The 16,445-nt window shown below is 38.8% G+C and overlaps 1 protein-coding gene across 3 annotated transcripts in view; it reads left to right on the top strand.

Moving 5' to 3' along the window:
- The window catches only part of LOC308080976 (uncharacterized protein), a 1,029,623-nt gene that overhangs the window by 828,364 nt on the left and 184,814 nt on the right, over positions 1–16,445 (top strand). Inside the window, exon 13 of one of the 3 annotated variants that reach the window (XM_080457385.1) lies at positions 2,606–2,719. The exons of the other annotated variants lie outside the window; for them this stretch is intronic. Within the exon in view, the coding sequence (XP_080313511.1) occupies positions 2,606–2,719 (114 nt within the window). The remainder of the gene's footprint in view (positions 1–2,605; positions 2,720–16,445) is intronic. 3 annotated transcript variants of the gene reach the window in all.

Below are 16,445 nucleotides of genomic sequence, written 5' to 3'. Positions count from 1 at the left end.
AGGTTTGAGAACCAACAATAATACTAATAATGAGAATAATAAGAATAAGAAAATTGTATTTATAGCACCTTCCAGAAACAAGTTAAAAAGTGCTTTACAGTAAAGCAGATAATAAAAGTGAGTAAAATCCCAGGTTAAGATAAACAATAAAAGTTACAACAAGTCATCAATTAAGAAAAAGCTGTACGATAGAAATTAGTTTTAAGGAGAGATGTAAAAGAGGACTTCTGCCTGAGATCACCAGACAGGGAGTTCCACAGCCGAGGGGACCGCACAGCAAACACCTGGTCACCCTTAGTGACAAGCTGAGACTTTGGAACCATCAGTAGGGCCTGCTGGAGGATCTCAGACAGCGGCCACTAGACTCATAGGGATTTAAAAGATCACAAATATGCCAAGAACCTGACCATTCAGGGCTTTAAAAACAAGCAGTACAATTTGTTTAATCTATTCTAAAACTCACAGGTAACCAGTGAAGGGCAGCAAGGACTGGTGTACTGTGTTCAATTATCTTAGTGTGTGTCAAAAGTCTGGCAGCAGCGTTTGTATCAGTTGCACTGTGTATGTCACTTGTTGATACCAGAATAAAGTGCAGGACAATAGTCAAGTCTGGAGGAGATAATAACATGGGTGATAAGGAATGGTCTGACCTTGGCTAGCTGTCTCCTTTGAGCAAAGCAGGATAAAAATAGAATGGGTGTACTGCTATATAATCATAATATTTCCTTGGTAATATGTCCTTGGTCCTTGGTAGAAAGTGAAGAATGTATACAGTGTGTTCCTGGTGTGTTTTAGAATGGGTTCACAGCTAAACATACACTGTATGTCCTGGTGTGTTGTAGAATGGGTTCACTTCACTGCTATATAAACATGTACTGGTGTGTTGTGTATGTCAGTTTAGTTCACTTCAGTTATTTTTCTGTCCTTAGTTTGTGACCTCCGTTAACCATTTAAACCCTATATACTGGTATGACTGAGGACCCCCAGGGGTCTGTCCTTGACCCCCTCATGTTGTCCCTCCACACCAAATCTCTTCGGTGAAAACAGCAGATCTGCTATAGCCGAATGTTCACCTATTATAACATGTTCAGAATAGGGATGCTACTGTATGTGGTTAAGTTGGGTAGCAGAACACTGCAGTTGTTTCTTTGTCCTGACTAATAATCTTTAATTGTATGAATTATGTTCTTAGTTATTTGACCTCCGCTGCATTTGAACGGCTTGTTTTAAGATGAACATTTGTATTGACTGTTATTTAGTTTTTATTATACACCTATAAACTGCTTTTGTTTTCTAGTTTGTTTTGTTTTTTAATTGTCCTCCTGGTGGGGGCTCCTCACTGGCAGGTGAGCCAATAGGATACAACAGCAGTGGCAACATAGAAATGTGTGAGGAATGTATTGACATAATGACAAAAATGGGTGATTTATTTTTTTAAGAGTAAAAATAAATATTGGCCAAAAATAAAAACAGTGGGTTAAGAAAGTGTGAATGTATGCGTAGAGCAGAGGGCAAACTTTGATGATGGAGAAGGCCACTAAATGTCCACCCTCCCTCCAGGGACCACATTGTGTATATGTTCACTGTCACCAGTAGTACACTCACTGTAAACCCCATCATTCAAGTCGCCCATAATAGTCACAATGTAGAGATATTAACACATTTGATTCAAGATAATTTTTTTCAAATCACACATAAATGTGGAGCAGCTAAAACATGTTAAATGTTCAATATAAATTAAGTTAGTTGATATAGTGACAAAACTAAGGAGTAAAAGAAAAGAAACAATTGGCCAAAAACAGTGGGTTTAGAAAGTTTGAAAGTGCCATATGTATACAGTACATTACATTCCACATTGATAAGGTTAGATACAATTCCCCCCCCCCCCCCCCCCCCCCCCCATTTTTTAGAATAATAATATATTAAATAACAAAAAAATCATACACTGTACATAAATATGAAGCAGCTAAAATATGTTAAATGTTCATTATAAATGCATATTTATTCTAACAGGTTGCAAACATGTCTAAAAGGACAGGGAGTGTTTTTCACTGCAGTTTACTGTAGATTATAGTAGTTAATGTACAACATTTAATAGACACTAGAACCACCTGACCTCTATGTGTCTGTCTTTGTGTTGTGTTGACCTGATATGATCCTGAATGATGTTGTTAGACTTTGATACTGAACAATACCTCCACTGTTTAAAAGACTCACAAAATCATAAAGTGTAACCTTTAGCTGTACGATTGTAAAAACCTTCAGTTAACCACTTAAACCCTGTATACTTCTAGGACCAGGGACCCATAGGGGTCTGTCCTTGACCCCCTCATTTTCCCCCTCCACACCAAATCTGTAGCAGTAGTGAAAACTGTGTTTAGAAGAAAATCTAAAATGGTATAACATTTAGTTTGGTAGAAATCTGTGTGCGACAGTACGTCTGAAATCAAATATGGCTAATGATAATGTATTTAACAACCTACTGTACATGTTGTGTATTCTACAGTATATTGAAATATAACTGGATCCATATTTCGATGTCTACCAACAACTGTAACTAGTTGACCATAAATATAATGTTTCATCTTCGTTATCATCCTGTCAGGGTTCATCAGCAGAGACCAGAGTCTCCTGTACCCAGCTGTGTCTCCATGAAGAGTGACCACTCCAAGGATGGACAGATTGACTTCAAAGATGGACACCACTCTACTGATCACAGGTCTGACTATTCATGTTTTCTTTTCACTCAAAACATGTCATCTAATAACCAGAGCAGCACCCGTGTGTGTGTGTGTGTGTGTGTGTGTGTGTGTGTGTGTGTGTGTGTGTGTGTGTGTGTGTGTGTGTGTGTGTGTGTGTGTGTGTGTGTGTGTGTGTGTGTGTGTGTGTGTGTGTGTGTGTGTGTGTGTGTGTGCGCACGTGTGTGCGTGTGTGTGTGGCGTGCGTGCGTGCTGCGTCCCTGCGTCACATGGAGTTAAACGATCACAGATAGAGGCAAGAGCCTGACCATTCAGGGATTTAAAAACAAAAAGTTAAATCTTAAAAATCTGTTCTACAACTCACAGGTAACCAGTGAAGGGATGGTTTAATTCTGTTAGTGTGTGTCAAAAGCCTGGCAGCAGCGTTTTGGATCAGTTTTAGTCTTTGTATATTTCACTTGCTGATACCCGAATAAAGTGCATGACAATAGTCAAGTCTGGAGGAGATAAAAGCATGGATGAGCTTTTCTAGCTTTTCTAGGTCTGCAGGGGGAATGGCCTGGCCTTGGCTAGCTGTCTCAATTGAGCAAAGCAGGATTAAAATAGAATGGGTGAACTGCTGTATAAAACATTATGTCTCTAGTGTGTTGTAGAAGGAGTTCACTGCTAACATTATGTCCTGGTGTGTTGTAGAATGTTTTCCCCGCTATAAGCATGCATGTCCTGGTGTGTCACAACATGGGCTTGTGAGCTTGTAGATCTGCTATAGCATATATGTTCATTTATCACATGCCCAGAATAGGAATGCTATGCCTATGTGGTTAAGTTGGATAGCAGAACAGCTCAGTTGTTTTTCCTCCTGACTCCTAATCTCATATTATGAATTCTGTTCTTAATTATTTGACCAACAGCTTGTTGAAGGGGCATGAATGAGGCTGATTTTGTTGTTTGTTTTCCACTTCAGGTTAAAAACTACAGCAGGGTAAAAACATGGCAGGCTGCATAACACTGACCTTATAGCACAGTGATGTAAGCAAACAGCTGCAGCTAATCAAATTAATAATGGGTGTGTTAGATTTTGGTGTGTAAATAATGTCTATCATGCTTGCACATTGGCATGCCCTTGACTCTCTGGACACACCCATGAAAATCTAACATACTTATTATTAGTTAGTTTGGTGCAGCTGTGTTGCTTACTAGTCTGCCACGTTTTTAATCTACAGTAGTTTTTAACCTTAACTGGGATTCAGGTCCCTTTATATTGAGTATTAATATTTATTGATATTTAGTTTATCCATCTATAAATTGCCTGTGTTTGCCAGTTTGTTTTGTTTTTGAAACTTATCAAAACAATAAAACCCCTATTTTTACAACATGGCATGGCAGTGAAAGGAACAGCTCCTTCTTACCTCCAGGCTATGGTCGATGCTTACACCCCTGCCCGACCACTTCGGTCGGCCACCTCGGTGCGACTGATTGCCTCGTCGCTCAAGGGTCCTTCTGACCGATCTACACGGTCACGACTTTTTTCTGTTCTGGCTCCACAGTGGTGGAATGAACTGCCCATCTTTCGCAGGCTGAAAACCCACCTCTTCAGGAAACACTCTACCCTTCCTCTTCGCCTTGCCTACTTGTTGTTAACTAGTTGTACAAACTCTTGTTTTATGGTTTTATTGGATCTTGTTTATTCAATACACTTATTTGTTTTAGCTCTTGCTCATTTGATTTTCCTATTGTTGTCTCATCTGTTTATGAAAGTATGTAGCTGATATAATGCACTTTTACTTTAGCGCTAGGTATACTCTTGGTTGCTTGTTTTAGAAGAGAATGCACTTAATGCTTCTGGTGATTAGTAGTTTTCGTTCCCTACCTATGTTGAATGCACTTATTGTAAGTCGCTTTGGATAAAAGCGTCTGCTAAATGACTGTAATGTAATGTAATGTAATGTAATGGCCGTAGGCTAAGCAGTGTAGAACAGGGTTTGTCTGGTGCTACGTCCTCCTGGTGGGGGCTCCTCATTGGCAGGCGAGCCAGTAGGATACAACAGCAATGCAACGCAGAAATGTGTGGAGAATGTATTGACATTATGCCAAAATTGGGTGGGGTATAAAAAAAATAACCCCCCCCCAAAAAACATTTTTTAAAATAAAAATAAAACAATGGGTTAAGAAAGTGTGAATGTATGAGTGTAGAGCAGAGGAGGGCAAACTTTGACGATGGAGAGGACCACTAAATGTCCTACCCTCACTCCAGGGAACATATTTTGTATATGCACTCTCACAAGTAGTACACTGTAAACCCCATTACTCAAAATGTCAAATGTATTTATTTATTTCAAATTCCAAATGCATTTAGTAAACTTGCAAACTTGGAATTGAAACAGCTGAATTCAATGATATATCAGTATTTGGATATTGACTCGTGGGCAGCATTATGTTAAGCATGTCTGCATGTGGGTGCTGTGTCATTGTTCCGACCGACGGCGCATTGTTCCGACGGTTTACTAACCCTATACCTAACCCTAACCCTAACCCTAACCCTAACCGCACACGGAAGCCACGTAGTCGGAGTAATGGGATGTCAGACTTATGGGCAGTCCCCTGCATGTGGCCCCCGGGCCGCCAGTTGCCCATGTATGGTTTTAGAAAATATATTCCACATTGAAAAAAAAAAAACATTTACCACCTGAATATTCTTATAATGAGACTATGGATGATTTTTGGTATGCGGTCCAACTAAGGTGGGACTCAGGATGACTGGACGTACCTGCCATGCACAGTCCCCAGTGAACATTCCTCACAAAGTTCACTGGCAATTTTATTTATAGTTTGTAAACATACCTAAAAACCTAAACCTTGAAGAAAGGGAAAATGGTTAACCCTAATGGGGAATCCTTTCTTAGGAAAGGCGAAACAGCCAAAAAGAACTTAGGGCTAAGATTTAGAATTTAGATTAAAGACTTAGTAAACAGAATGTAAAAGTACAAGGACCTTAAAATTAAAGAGTAACAGGATCCCAAAAAGACTTTCTTTCAAAAACAAGATGGCGAGAGCAAAAAATTCCTTGCTCTGCCTTTTTCGGAAAGGATGCCCTTTCTAAAAAAGGCTTAGCACTGAAGTCCAACCCAAACCATTCCCTAACCGCACACGGAAGCCACGTAGTCGGAGTAATGGGATGTCAGACTTATGGGCAGTCCTCTGCATGTGGCCCCCGGGCCGCCAGTTGCCCATGTATGGTTTTAGAAAATATATTCCACATTGAAAAAAAAAAACATTTACCACCTGACCTCTAATGTCTGTGTCATTGTGTTGACCTGATATGATCCTGAATGATGTTGTTAGACTTTGATACTGAACATGTTTAAGCAGCTCAATATAATCATAAAGTTTAACATTTAGTTAGCTGTACAATTTTATGATGCACTTTAATCTTACTATGAGACATTATCTGAAAACAAGTTACCTACATCATCAGTTTAGCGTTCTCAAATTTCTGCCCGAACCTGACCCTAAAATATGCAATAATAATAATAATAACAATATATATATAATATATATATTGTAATTATTATTATTGAATATTTTAGGGTCAGGTTCAAATATTATTATGAATATTATTCATAATTCTGTTCTGTCTTTGTGTGTATTTATTAATTATGAACAGCAGTGCTGTCCATGTGGTGCTGAGCTGAGTTACTGCCGATGATTGGGTTTTTAATGGAGAGGCTTCTATGTGCACGCAGCAGAGAAAAGTTGCTTCTGCCGCTAAGCCGGCTTGTTGCCTGATTTATTCTTAATTTCAAGCTGGTATTGTGCACTGAATAGCCATTTGATCTATAAACTCAATGAAGCTCACAATGCATAACAATTTAATGCGTTGTAAAGTTGAAGATCTTTATTTATTTGAGTCATAAATCAGACAGACGACAGACACTGAGGCAGACAAAAGCCTGATTTGTACTTTGTCACTTGGCTGTGCACTGAACATAGCAGATATGCAAGCCCAGAATACAACATGGATGCCATGCGTTGTGTGTTTGTAGATCTGCTGCTGTGTTTGGTGCACGACCATTGTACTGTCGAAGTATAAATTACAGGCAGCAGCAGCCAGCGAGAAGTGAGACAGTCAGGGGGAGAGGCAGAGTAAGATGTGAAGACGTGGATTTAACTTCATTTTGTGTGCGACTTTGCATGTGAGGGCTACAAGTCATGTGACGTTGCCATTGAATAATTCACTCACATAATTTGAGCCACTAGTGCCTACTGGCGATCTTCTTATTATTTTTTTCAGGCAATCACAGGGCCTAAACTTATGGTAATTATTTCGGGCCGGGCCTTAATTTTCAGGCCCGTTACGTTGAGAACTTTACTGTTAGCTGTTTAAAATATGTATTAGATAAATACATTTTTTCAAGATTTTGTGAAAATAGCTGATACATATAGGGATAAAGTGGTTAAACTGACTGATTCCGTATTAAGGTTTTGTTTTTGCCGGGGACCCCCTGGAACCTTCTTGAGGACCCCGGACCCCACCTTGAGACACTGGTCTATAGGAACACAGTTGGCCGAGTTCAGAGGAGAGAAGCCAGGCAGGGATAAGGATAATTCCTTTTAACAGGTCGTTCATGAAAGTCCTTGCGGTCTTGTTTCCAATGAGAACCTGTGAGCAATTGGGGTTAAGAGTCTTGCTCAGGAACAAATTTCATATCATCGGCACATATGTTGGGATAGCCTGGAGTCGAACCTGGGGCAACCAGGGCCAGCTGGTTCCCTAGGCGGGGCTCACTAACCACTCAGCTATGGCCGCCCCTAGAGAGGATGGGAGGATGATCTTTGTTGCTTACTGCACTAGTGACTCCTACTGGCTGGAGAGGCTCTTGAGCCAGTAGGATACAACAGCAGTGGCAACACAGAAATGTGTGGGGAAGTTAACTGATAGAGTATGTTCCACTTTGATAAGGTTAAGATAACATTAACCCCAAAAAATCATACACTGTTCATCAGGGATTAACCCCCGCAGAGTAGGCTACTTCTACATTGCAGTATTGATACTTTTACTTAAGTACAACATTTGAGTACTTTTCCCACCACTTCCTGATATCATCCTGATGTTGTTAGACTTTGATACTGATCAACATCAAACAGCTCAATATAATCATAAAGTTTATCTAGCTGTGCAATTTAATGACACACTTTATTCACAGTACATGTGAACACAAAGTTACCTTCATCATCAGACACAATATGTAACCCCTGTGTGACTGACATTATGTCCCCGAAGAGAGTGGTTCTCATAGTGGTTCTCAAAGTGGGGTCCGGGGTCCTTAGATACATAAGTTAATATGGCATCAACATAATTTTAACCACTTTAACCATATACTGCACATCGGCCGATCAACAAGCTCACAAGTTGCAACGCGTTGTGAGCTTGTAGATCTGTTATTTTCAAAAGATCCTGAAAAAAATATTTTTAACATTTTTCAAACCGTTAGTGACAAGCTGAGACTTTTGAACCATCATTAAGGTCCTGTTGGAGGATCTCAGACAGCAGCCAGGCTCATAGGGAGTTAACCCATTCAATCCAGGGACGCATCTGTGTCATTTTACAATTATTTGGCTATTAGAAAATAGCAGATGTACAAGCTCATAGCGTGGCACCGAGTGCCGCGCTATGAGCTTGTAGATCTGCTATTTTTATTTCTTATCGTGAAAGTGTGTGCATATTTGAATATATATATTTTTTAAGCGAACATTTGTAACTCAAATCTTTGCATCTGGGGGGTCTCTGGAAGAAATACTTTTACAAATGTTTAAAACATATATATTTAAAGATTTGCACATTATTTTCACGATTTCTCAAAATAGCAGATCTACAAGCTCATAGCTATGAGCTTGTATATCTGCTATTTTTGAATAGCCAAAGAAATCTAAAATGACACAGATGCGTTCCCGGATTGAATGGGTTAAAAGATCACAGATAGAGGCAGGAGCCTGACTATTCAGGGCTTTAAAAACAAGCAATAAAATCTTAAAAATCTATTCTAAAACTCACAGGTAACCAGTGAAGGGCAGCAACGGCTGGTGCAATGTGTTCAATTCTCTTAGTGTGTGTGAAAAGCCTGGCACCAGCTTTTTGTATCAGTTGCTTTGTATATTTCACTGGAAGCACCTGGCATAAATGAACTACTCTAAGCAATGAAATCACTTTAAAAATCAATCAAATCGTCGTTGTCTAATCACCCTGCCGGAGTTTATTTCTGATCATTGACCTGCTCCCCTTTGATTATCTCTTGCAAAGTGCATGAAAATAGTCAAGTATGGAGGAGATAAAAGCATGGATGATATTTTCTAGGTCTGCAGGGGTAAGGAATGACCTTGGCTAGCTGTCTCTATTGGTCAAAGCAAGATTGAAATAGAATGGGTGTGCTGCTATATAAACATAATATTGTATGTCCTGATGAGTCGTGTTTGTCCGTTCAGTTCAGTTCTTTTTTTTCTGTTTTAACTATTTTTGCCGGGGACCCCCTAGAGGACCCCTGGGGGTCCCCGGACCCCACCTTGAGAGCCACTGGTCTATAGGAACACCGAGTTCAGAGGAGAGAAGCCAGGCAGGGAGGATGATCTTTGTTGCTTACTGCACTAGTGACTCCCACTGGCTGGAGAGGCACTTGAGCCAGTAGGATACAATAAAAAGCAGGGGCAACACAGACATGTGTGGGGAAGTTAACTGATATAGTGACACAGCTAAGGGGTGAAAAATAAATGTAAATATAGCTGCAAGCAGCGATAATACGGGGCCAGTGAATGGAGGGAGAGAGAGAGAGAGAGAGAGAGAGAGAGAGAGAGAGAGAGAGAGAGAGAGAGAGAGAGAGAGAGAGAGAGAGAGAGAGAGAGAGAGAGAGAGAGAGAGAGAGAGAGAGAGAGAGAGAGAGAGAGACATGGAAACGGAATAGATTGAAGAGAGAGAGAGACATGGAAACGGAATAGATTGAAGAGAGAGAGAGACATGGAAACGGAATAGATTGAAGAGAGAGAGAGACATGGAAACGGAATAGATTGAAGAGAGAGAGAGACATGGAAACGGAATAGATTGAAGAGAGAGAGAGACATGGAAACGGAATAGATTGAAGAGCAAGAGAGACATGGAAACGGAATAGATTGAAGAGAGAGAGAGAGAGATAGATAGAGAGAGACATGGAAACGGAATAGATTGAAGAGAGAGAGAGAGAGAGAGACATGGAAACGGAATAGATTGAAAAGAGAGAGAGATGGAAACGGAATAGATTGAAGAGAGAGAGAGACATGGGAAAAGAATGGATTGATTGGATATCTCAACCTATTGCCATTAACAGGAATCAAACTCTCAACCTTCGGACTCACAGGCTGAGACACTACCTGTAGTGCTATAGCTTCGTCCAGGCTGAAGTTGTCTGTTGAAGATCATAAACTTTTGCCTTCTGTCATGAACCAAGCCCCTGTTTCACTAACACTAAGATCACTCGTTCACAAAGCCTTTACCAATAGAGAAATTGTATGTCTCCTCGCAACCGAAAACAGTGAAAGCAGCCGATCTACAAGCTCAGAAACACGTTGCTATCTGAAAAGTTTTGAGATTGTAGATCGGCTATTTTCAGAATGAAGTATGTCATACATTGAAAAAACATACTCTCAAATAAGCATTTCATGTTATCTTTATCAATTGCACATGAATTCATTGATACAGTCATGTTGTTTGCATTGCACTTTAAATGAGGTCCGCTTGAAGTGAGCCTTGAACTGGCGGCCTTGCGGTTGTCAGGCAGACAATCTTTAATAATTGCACATGTATTCATTGATACAGTCTTGTTGTTTGCAATGCACTTTAAATGAAGTCTGCACCAAGTGAGGCTTGAACCGGTGATCTTGAGGTTGTGAGGCATACACTTAAGCAGGAAGCCATTGGACCAACAGACCTGATTTAGTGTAAACGGAGGTCAGACAGATGATACCATTTCACGCAAATAGCTGAAAAATCCTGGGTTTAAGTGTTTTTCAAACTGCTCAAAATTGCGGACAATCTAAGGGCGGAGTTTACTGGTCAAAGTGATACATGTGTTCCTCATGAGTCAGGGCACAAGTGTAAGCAAGTTTCACGACTTTCGGCCAAACGAGGCATGACTTATGCCTGTTTAAAGTTTGCATTTAAAAAAAATTGCTATAGCGCCCCCCTTTGGCCAGTTGGAGTAAGATTGGTTTCAGTGATATTTGGAATGACCCTCAACCTTTCTGCAAAGTTTCAAGGAAATGTGAGTCTGCATGTGTGTTAGGGGCAGATGAATAATTTTCATAAAACTGGAATTTTTGAGTAATTTGCACGAAATTCTTTACACATGAACTTTGGAGTTCTGCCGACAAAACATTAGTAGCGGATTTTCCATAAGTGAAAAAATGCAGAAGTTAGGAGCCAATAACCATATAATTCAAAATGGTGGGAGATCTAAAGGTCAGAGGTCAAAAGTCAGAGGGTGAAAGTTGTTCAGCATGAGGAGACACATATGTTCAGGGACCTGCACAGATAGACTCTAGGTGGTGCTAGAGCACCTGCCCTTTGCCCTCTTGACCAGAAGTGCCCTTTTGAAAAAAAAAAAAAAAGTTTAATTTTTTTTTTTTTTTTTTTTACAGTATGTAGCCCATGGTGACATCGATCAATTCTGGATTAAAAACTTCTAATATATTAACAATTCCCCAAAATGTGCATTGCAATTTTCTTCTCACACTACTAGGGAAGCTGGCGGTTCCGCGCGCCGCGCAAGGTGCCCTTTTTTTTTTACTTGAGCACCTGCCCCTCAAAATGTCTGTGCACGCCACTGCATATGTTTATCCAAGTTTCATGGCTCTAGGTTAGTTAGTTAGTTAGTTAGTTAGTTTATTTATTTCGGTCATGATTTCTTTTCACAACAAAACATTTGAACATACAGTACAACTTAGTCAACATGGTGACTATTTGGCCGAAAAGGTATGGGCTGAAGCCGAAGCTTATTTTGCCCACCTTATTACCATTTGAAATAAATTATCATAATAGCTTAAAGAAAACGTAAGCGCAAACAAAAGAAAATGAACTAACACAAAACTTCAAATATTACATTTCAGAACAGATGAAACAAAAAGAAAGAAAGGAATAAAAATAAAAATAAAACATTTTGATTTACATTATCTTTTCAGACGTAATCAATTTGTACCTTTTACAATTTGAATTATAACATTATCTTCTATCACTAGTATCGTTGTTTCTATCTCCATTTAGAATTATCTCCATTTTGGCTCTGAATCCATATTGGTGAGTGCTTTAGTAGGTGGTGTTTTTCTATGAAGTCATCAAGCCTTTCTACAAAAAGTTTTTCTAGGATTTTGGAAAATTGGGATAGGAGAGAGATCGGTCTGTAGTTTGTTAGTTGCTGTTTGTCTCCGGTTTTGAATATGGGTATTACTTTAGCCGTTTTCATTTTATTTGGGAAAATACCAGTTTGGAATGATAGGTTGCAGATATGGGTAAACGGAGTTACAATGGTTTCAATTATGTTTTTAACTATCATCATGTCAATATTTGTATGGTCAGTCGACTTTTTATTTTTGAATTTGTTGACAATTTGTAATATTTCGTATTCATTTACACTACTGATGAAGATGGAATGTGAATTTAACTTAATAAGACTTTCATCCAAACCGTTCTTATCTCTCGGCTCCTCAATCTCCTTTGCCAGATTAGGACCTACATTTACAAAAAACGTATTGAAATCATTTGCAATTTCCCTTGGATTTTCCATTATTTTATTGTCATTTTTAAAAAACTTAGGGTACTCAGCTTTTCCACTACCTTTCTTAATTAAGCTGTTTAGTATTTTCCAGGTTCCTTGAATGTTATTTTTCTGTTGTTCCAGTAACTTATGAAAATAATATTTTTTACTTGTTCTTATTATATTAGTTAGTTTATTTTTATATTTCTTGTATCTGTTTTCTGTATCCTTGTTTCTATTCTTTAAAAAATTCTTGTAAAGTAAGTTTTTCTTTTTACATGCATTATTTATACCTCTGGTTAACCATGGCTTTTCCTGTTTTTGCTTGTATTTGTGGATGTTTTTTTTCATGGGACAATGTTTGTCATATAGATCCATTAATACAGACAAAAAGGCTTCATAGGACTTATTGGGCTCTATTGCAGCATAGACCTCACTCCAAGTCTGATTTTGGAGGTCAGCCTTGAGGGCATTTATAGCTTCAGGTGTTCTTTGACGTGTCATTGTAAATGTGTGATTTGTATGTTTGTTATCCTTCCTGAGGAGTTGTGGAAAAATAGCAAAGACAGGGAGATGGTCACTTATATCATTTATTAATAGTCCTGCTGTTATTTGGCTTTCTAGTGTGTTTGTATATATGTTGTCAATCAGTGTAGCGGTGTCTATTGTTATTCTGCTGGGTTTTGTTATAACAGGGAATAGATTATTTGTAAACATGGTGTCAATGAAATTGTTAGTTTTATTGTTTCCATGGGGATTAAGAAGGTCAATATTGTAGTCACCACTCAAAAGATTTATCTTGTTGTTTTTTTTGTTGCCAAACATACTGTCAAGCTTGGAGTTAAAAATGTCAAGGCAGGATCCAGGCGTTCTATATACACAAGTGATTACTATGTTTTTCGAGTTTTCAACAAATATTTCGACTGTGATGGATTCAAGAATATTATCAATGTTAGTTTTCATTACTACACTAGATCTTAATGCTTTGTCTACATATATAGCAACACCTCCTCCTATTTTATTTGTCCTGTGAGATGTGAATAATTCGTATCCTTCCATTTCGACACTGTGAGTTTTTTCATCTTCAAGCCAGGTTTCAGATATGGTGACCACGCTGATTTTTTTTAACTGACACAGATAATCCCTTATTTTTTGGAAATTTTTGTTTAGACTTCTGCTGTTAAAGTGTATAATCGAAAAATTGTCCTCCATTTTTAGATCTTTGAACTGGTCATCAGTGTAGTACTGGCAATTATTATTTAAGTTATTATAAAAATTGTTTTCGGGATCTATGTCATTATCAATCTCATAAGATTTGTGTTCAATGTGGTCAAAGCTGTTGAAGTTGAGGTGTTCATACTTACTATAGAGATTTTCTACCTGACATTCCCTATTACTTTCATTAATTATTTCCTCAAAATCTTCCTCCTCAACCTCTCTAAATGGAAAAAGTGTTTCTTCACGATCTGTCATTTTGTTTTGATCTATAACCATTTTTCATGTGGACACACTTCATCGCAAGACATTTGTAAATAGCCACGCATGTAGGCGTACACACACACATACACACACGCACACACAAACTCGCACAAACCCACGTACGCACACACACTTCCCTCACCGTGTCTATGACCATATAAGGAGAGGTAGTTACAGGGAGACACGCATACACGCACTCGCGCACACAGCCACACACACCCACAGCACAGACACACCAAAATACAGATGTTGACTGCAAAAAAGCAGAAAAGTCAAACAGGGCATGAGTTGTACCTGTTCAAAGTTGGCATTTTCAATTGAGTGCTATAGCGCCACCTTTGGACGAAAGATTGTGAGAATTATTTCTTGATAGTTTTTCATGACCATCTACCATATGGCCGAGTTTCGTAAAAAGCGACAGCACAGTTCAGCCAGAACTGTGAAAAGTGGCAGAAGAACTAAAATAAAGGGAATCTTAAAACAGGTCCAGAGCTGAGCTCTGGCCACGTAATAATTGGCCAAAAACAGTGTTAATTTTGAATGTGCCATATGTGTAGAGTATATTCCACTTTGATAAGGTTAAGATCAAATTAACCCCTAAAAATCATACACTGTACTTACATATAAAGCAGCTAAAACATGTTAAATGTTCAATATAAATTGTTTTTATTTTAACAGTTTTTTTAATTGTGAGTGTTTCTCTGCAGTTTATTGTAGATTATAATACTAGTTATGTACAATATTTAATAGACACTAAAACCACCTGACCTCTAACGTCTCTGTCATTGTGTTGTGTTGACCTGATATCAACTTGATGTTGTTAGACTTTGATACTGATCAACATCAAACCGCTCAATATAATCATAAAGTTTATCTAGCTCTTTAATTTAATGAGGCACTTTATTCACAGTACATGTGAAAACAAAGTTACCTACATCATCAGACACAACATAGTATGTAACCCCTGTGCTGACTGACATTATGTCCCCGAAGAGAGTGGTTCTCATAGTGGTTCTCAAAGTGGGGTCAGGGGACCCCCAGGGGTCCTTAGATACATTAGTTAATAATATGGCATCAACATCATTTTAACCACTTTAACCATATACTGCACATCGGCCGATCAGCAAGCTCGCAAGTTACAATGCGTCGTATAACGACGCGTTGTGAGCTTGTAGATCTGTTATTTTCAAAAGATCCTGAAAATGTTTGAAGAAGGTTATTAACATTTTTCAAACCCTGTGTGGAGTTTGCATGTTCTCCCCGTGTCTCCTAGGGTAGTTAATACCCTCACAAAAACATGTAGTAATCCTGGTCACTATACTGCCTCCCCCTGGTCAGCCGGGGCGCCTGATGGAGGGGAAAGGAACTGGTTGGAATAACGTGTTCCTTTCACGCGCTACATCCTTCCAGGGAAACACCCCCCTGTCGGGTGACAAGAAGGTCAGTTGGCTCCCATGCATTGAAGGAGGCATGAGCTCGGCCCTGGCCTCCCTAGGCTGGTGGGGGGAGTGTAGTGCCCAGGATCACTTAGCAAATTGGCACCGGGTGAAAAAAGGGTTACAAAATCGAGGGATAAAAATTAAGAAATAAAAAAAAAACATTTTTCAAACCCTTAGTGACAAGCTGAGACTGTGGAACCATCCTTAAGGTCCTGCTGGAGGATCTCAGACAGCAGCCAGGCTCATAGGGAGTTAACCCATTCAATCCGGGAACGCATCTGTGTCATTTTAGATTTCTTTGGCTATTCAAAAATATCAGATCTACAAAGCTTGTAGATCTGATTTTTTTTTTTTATTGTGAAAATGTGTGCAAATCTTTGAATATATAATTTGTATATAAACATATAAACATTTGTAACTCAAATCTTTGCATCTGGGGGTCCCTGGAACAACATAGTTTACAAATGTTCGCTTTAAAAAATATATATTTAAAGATTTGCACATATTTTCACGATTTAAAAAAAATAGCACATCTACAAAGCTTAAATTAGTTTTTGACACCTTTGACATGACATTTTTGATCAACACAGTTTAAATGATTAGACTTCCGTTCAGGGCTTGAGTTATATGTTCAAGTGTATAAATGTGTGACTTTTAATTTTTGATAATTGATCTGCTCCCTTTTTGTTATCTCTTGCAAAGTGCATGACAATAGTCAAGTCTGGAGGAGATAAAAGCATGGATGATATGTTCTAGGTCTGCAGGGGTAAGGAATGACCTTGGCTACATGTCTATATTGGTCAAAGCAGGATTGAAATAGAATGGATGTACTGCTATATAAACATATACATGTCCTGGTGAGTCGTGTTTGTCTGTTCAGTTCAGTTATTTTTTCCCTTCATAGTTTGTACCTGCAGTTAACCATTTAAACCCTGTAAACTGCTATGATCAGGGACCCTCAGGGTTCTTTCTTGGACCCCCTCATTTCCTCATCCTTCACCAAAAATAGCAGATCTACAAGCTCACAACACACCGTTTGCTTGTAGATCTGCTAA

Source organism: Gymnoscopelus braueri (assembly GCF_963280865.1).
Source record: "Gymnoscopelus braueri genome assembly, contig: SUPER_24_unloc_1, whole genome shotgun sequence".
Taxonomy (NCBI): Eukaryota; Metazoa; Chordata; class Actinopteri; order Myctophiformes; family Myctophidae; genus Gymnoscopelus; species Gymnoscopelus braueri.
Note: the sequence above shows the minus strand (reverse complement) of the source record. Positions and strands in the feature narration are given on the sequence as shown.